Genomic DNA, 4,818 nt, shown 5'->3' on the forward strand with positions numbered 1-4,818 from the left:
GCAGGCATTTTTGAGCCACTCTTACTCTTAAATCACTCGGACTCGGAACTGTCGCCACCTTTTAATAATCAAAGCGAATACATTTTTATGGTTGTCGATGTTTCCTTTACAAGCGTCCGGCTCCCCGCCCCGTCGTTTCCTCCCCCTCTCCCGACTCCACGGTGCGTGACGCACACACCGTGACAGTAACTTCAAATCCCGGCGAAATTATTTCCAACCCCTCCGCCGGGCCGCCGGGCTGCCGGGCCGGGGGGCTTCCCTGGGGAGGGTTCAAGCTGGCCCACACAGCCCGCCCATCCGGCCCCGCCAGCCGGGTCCCGCCATGGCCCGCCATGCCTCGCCAGGTCAGCCAGACGTTTAAGATGGCTGTTGCCCATCCAGGCCGGCCTGCTGGCTAAGTGTATATGGCTCCAATAATGCCCAAGCGGCCGCAGTCAGAGCGGGGGAGAGGGAAAGAGAAAGAGAGCAATACCCGAGCCGGTCGGGGGCAGTTGCGACCAGCAGTCCGCTCTCCGCGCCAGCCTGGAGGTCCTCCGAAGTCCCTCCGTGGGAGGGAGCTGCAGTTCCACGGTGGGGTGCACTCGTGATACTTAACAATAATTTGCCAAAAAGCAAAAGAAAAAGAAGGTTCTGAGGAAGCAAATGATATCACTGTATTTGATGACAGTGCCGACAGAAAGATTTTGTGCGTTTTCAGTACAATTGTACTAGATATTTACGCGGCGGACGTCGGTGTTTTATATGCTTATGGTCGAAAATCGAGGTGGTTTTAACATTCAACGTCCACACAACGTTATTCTCTGATCTGATCATGAAGGTACGTGAAATAGTGCACCTGAATCACAATACTATGCCAGGGATTTTGTAAGTGGGTTAATTCATATGGACTGCCATCAGGTGCGCTGGAAAACTCTCCGAGTGATAAATAAACGGCAATACTGCTTTGAAAACTTCAATTTAATTATACAAATGTTTACATTCCTAATTTATATTTGTCGCTATGTACAAAGTATACATTTTGCATTAAAACTAAATTTGTGCTAAATGAACCAAACTCGTTTGTTCTACCTAAAAGTCAGTTATCTATGATGTTCATTAGATTACACAAAATCCATTTGATGTTGAGGATGTTTTTCTGTTGAGATTTTAGACATTACATTCATTAAATTGGCAATAGTTTATCCTATGAGTTTAATTCACGCTTGCACATGTTTTATATCTTAACACTATATAATATGTACAGTCGCGTTCCAAGAAAACTATATACACTAAAATACAAGGAAGTTTTTATATCACACTCTTTTGAAAAGTTTACAGCTCTTGTATTTAACAATCATGGCCTATGTCACTAGTCGGGATGAGCTTAGGGTAGGTGTGTTTGCTGATAAAATAATAGAATATAATATTCTTTTCAATAATCTCTGTACATCAGTCTATCATCAAATTATTTGGCCCATCACACTTTTCATATGGCTCGTTATTTAGTAAAACTTTTGAGAGAGCTCAACTTTTTCATAGAACTAACGACAATGTAGTTCATCGTTGATCCCTCAAAATATCATTGCTAACTCTAAAATTATGCAACACTACTCAATTTCTAAAAGGTAGCGTGAAAAAATAGTAAGCCAATCTTTTAAAATTTTTGCCCCCCGAAAAATACAGCAAATCACTTTTATATTTTGTCTAAGCGAAAATTCATGCACAGAGCGAAGAGCTCTGTACGGGGGAGCGAGACACAGTCTCAGCTCAACTAGGTACCAGTTTTACAAAAATACACTCGAATACAGTCATTCGCTCTAACAATCTGATGAGTGCTTCTAAACGCTCGGAGCCACCGACGTCGGGATTCGTTTTTTGGCACATGGGTCGGGCCAGCGTCATGCGGGGGCCGGGGCTAGTGCAGGCAGGCCTGACCGATCGAGTGACAGGCGCTGTGCCAAGTGTCCAGGATGTTGCCGACCACCAGTGCGGGCGCGGGGGCGCTGGGCGCGCCAGGCGCGGGCGGCTGCTGCTTCTTGGTGCTCTTCTTCTTCCCCTTGGCGCTGCCGCCGGCGTGGGCACCGCCATGGCTGGCCGAGCACGAACCGTCCATCCTGCGGCCGGGGGAAAAAAGGGACAACTGTATTGCCAACAGATTGCACGAGGGTCCAGGCCCAGCCCGCCAGCGCGGTGCCCGGGCGGACCGTAAAAAAGAGCTTAGTTCTTAAGTCTGGGCACATGATACTCCGAGGGGCGTGCGCGCCAAGAGTAAAATTGTAACGAGTTAAACCGTTTCGAGTAAGACACACACACACAACTTTGAAACTCTCGACTAATTGACATAAACATACTGCTCACCTGGTGGCGCATGCGGCCCTGCTGGCTCCGTGCGGGCTGCGTGTCTGACCCCGTGACTTGTTTGAGTCCCTGTCCTCCAGCGGGGCGCCGAGTCCCGGAAGCGCGCACGGGGCGCCAAAGCCCTGCAACAAGCCGGGAGGCCAAGCGTGAGCATCCCCATGGCTTTATGGACAGCCGTGTAAACACAAAATTGCCTTCCACAAGCTGGCTTCGGCAGTGTCCCCCCCCCCCTCCTCCAACTGACGCGAGGAGGCTCCTCCTGGCGATGCAGAGAGCGCAGCGGAACGTGAGCGAATGGTGGTCCCAATTTCCATCGAGTTTTTATGATTCGGCTGGGCTTCCCTCTGCAGACTGGCTCTGCGCCGCCACGCCACGCGCCGCCACCGCCTCCGAACATCCGATCCTCTGCGGCCGTACGCTCCCCATATGCGCATACCATTTGTAACGCCGCATTGGCTCGGTGTTGGTGAGAGCGGAGGGGCGTGGCGGGGCGTGGCGGGGCGGGACTTGGTGAGGCGTGGCGCGAGATATAGTGCGGCAGGCCGCACGGGGAAGATCCATCCCGGACGCCGAAGCAATCACCGAGCACAAGTGCCGAACACTCGCGGCTGTAAGCCGGCAGTTCTACCCCTGTTTAAAATTCACGTTTAAACCGTGCAGGCACTAAGGAGAAAATCACTAAACTTTAAAACTTTGCCGTAAGCATCGAAATTTTGTTTCTGGCACGAAAATTTCGATACATTTTTTTAGAGTGGCGCAGCAGACCTGCATCCCTTTGATCCAAGCAACGCTGGCAGGCGTCAGGTTTGACGCCTCTGACTAACTCAACGGGTCCCTGTTGCTTGTTGCCTATCATCATAAGCACATCCCACAAATGAGGCTTAGTGCGGTTTCGATAGGTGCGTCTCGTTGACGACAAGAATCGTTAACGTGTTCTTGTTTTATTTTTTTGGATGACATCAGACCGACAAGGCCGCGCGGCAGGCGCGTTTTTTTTTGTTTTTTTTTGCCCGAGTGACCTTTGGCACGGCGCTGCGGCGGCTGCTCTTTATACCAAGGGTGGGGCTTTGGCAGGGCAGCTCGGGCAGAGGCCACTCACTGCGGCGCGCGCGCGCACACACACACACACAGTCGGCTGCTGTTATAAAGGCAACCAACACCACAAGCGCGCTTGCGAGCGCGGGGTTGCGCCGCGGCCGGTGATGCACTCTCTCACTCACCAACGAGAAACACATCATACTTACACAGGCCGGCTGGTGGAGGTGGTGGTGGGGCTTGAGGGAGACGGTGACGGACTCGAGGATGATGCCCCAGTGACGGGAGGCGGGCAGCTCGGCCGGGTAGAGGCGCGCCGGCCGCGACCCGACCAGGGACATCCACCTACGGACAAAACATGGCGGCGAGCGGTTAAACAGTGACAACCTTCGTAGTGGCAGTAAAGTATGCGGTCAATACGACAACCCCCCTCCTCTCCCTATTTCTGACATTCCCATCCTCGGACGACCTCACGCACCAATAAAAAACAAAACCAAACGTAAGAACATGTGCGGGTTCGATCGAACTCGAACGAGCTGTTCGTGATCGCTCGAGTACAAACATGAGATGTCGAGATCGCTCGCATAGATCGCTCGCATGAAGTGTTCGTATTCAAAATGGACGAGTCCTACCCGAACAAAAGTTCATAGATGAACAGAATTCCAGTAAATGTCAAAAAGTCGCGTCATGTGTTTTTTCTCCGACTTTCCTGATATACACGATTTCCCTGACACTTCTAAACATTTACCGTGCATCTTCTATGCCACACAAATTTGACAATGTCACCGAAAATTCAAAGACGACGGTATAGGGTATTCCGCTGCAAGCCAACCGGAACCTAAAGAAGAAAATCATGGCTGCTCGATGTGTTTCCCTCTGCGCGCTCATTGGCTAACCGCCACAGCCACGCCATCTTTGGCCAATCAGCGTTCAGGAGGAAACAGATCGGGTAGTCATACTTTTCCTCTTTAGGTTCCGATTGAATTGTAGCGTAATACCCTATTGATTGAATCATTTTACCTGACGTGGGGTGGTTCAATAGCCCTGCCTTGCCGCTGTACCGTTCGAGTGACGTGTGCTGAAATAAAGCACCCTTTTATTGGGACGGAATTGTCCGACGGTAATACATTGAGAGCGTGATCCAGTCCAGTATCAGCGACCGCTCGGTGGAATGGGTCGGATACCCGCGGCGGTGTCTGTTGGAAATAATGAACCTCGGGCCTCATGACCATCGGGACCAGCTAGCTCTGGGTAGCACCGCGGCGTGGCGGGGCGGGGCGAGAGTCGTGTCCGCGCCGTAATTTGAATTCCTTCCCGCCACACTGAGCGGCCGGGCCGGGCGCCGCGTGCGGCGGGCGGCAGGACGAGGCGGCCGATTTCGTAGCAGAGGGTTTTGAATAAATTCGCGCTGCCAGAGCCGCGGGGCGTGCGCAAGGATGGAGGACG

General features: G+C 51.8%; 1 protein-coding gene across 1 annotated transcript in view; it reads right to left on the minus strand.

Moving 5' to 3' along the window:
- Positions 1-938: 938 nt before the first annotated feature.
- The window catches only part of LOC127752317 (uncharacterized), a 9,716-nt gene continuing 5,836 nt past the window's right edge, over positions 939-4,818 (minus strand). The window contains exons 2-4 of the mRNA XM_052277273.1: positions 3,582-3,717; positions 2,338-2,459; positions 939-2,093 (exon numbers count right to left, since the gene is read on the minus strand). Of these exons, the coding sequence (XP_052133233.1) occupies positions 1,895-2,093; positions 2,338-2,459; positions 3,582-3,717 (457 nt within the window). The 3' untranslated portion in view covers positions 939-1,894. The remainder of the gene's footprint in view (positions 2,094-2,337; positions 2,460-3,581; positions 3,718-4,818) is intronic.

Source organism: Frankliniella occidentalis, unplaced genomic scaffold (genome assembly GCF_000697945.3).
Source record: "Frankliniella occidentalis isolate FOCC.00 unplaced genomic scaffold, Focc_3.1 Scaffold1, whole genome shotgun sequence".
NCBI classification, from domain to species: domain Eukaryota; kingdom Metazoa; phylum Arthropoda; class Insecta; order Thysanoptera; family Thripidae; genus Frankliniella; species Frankliniella occidentalis.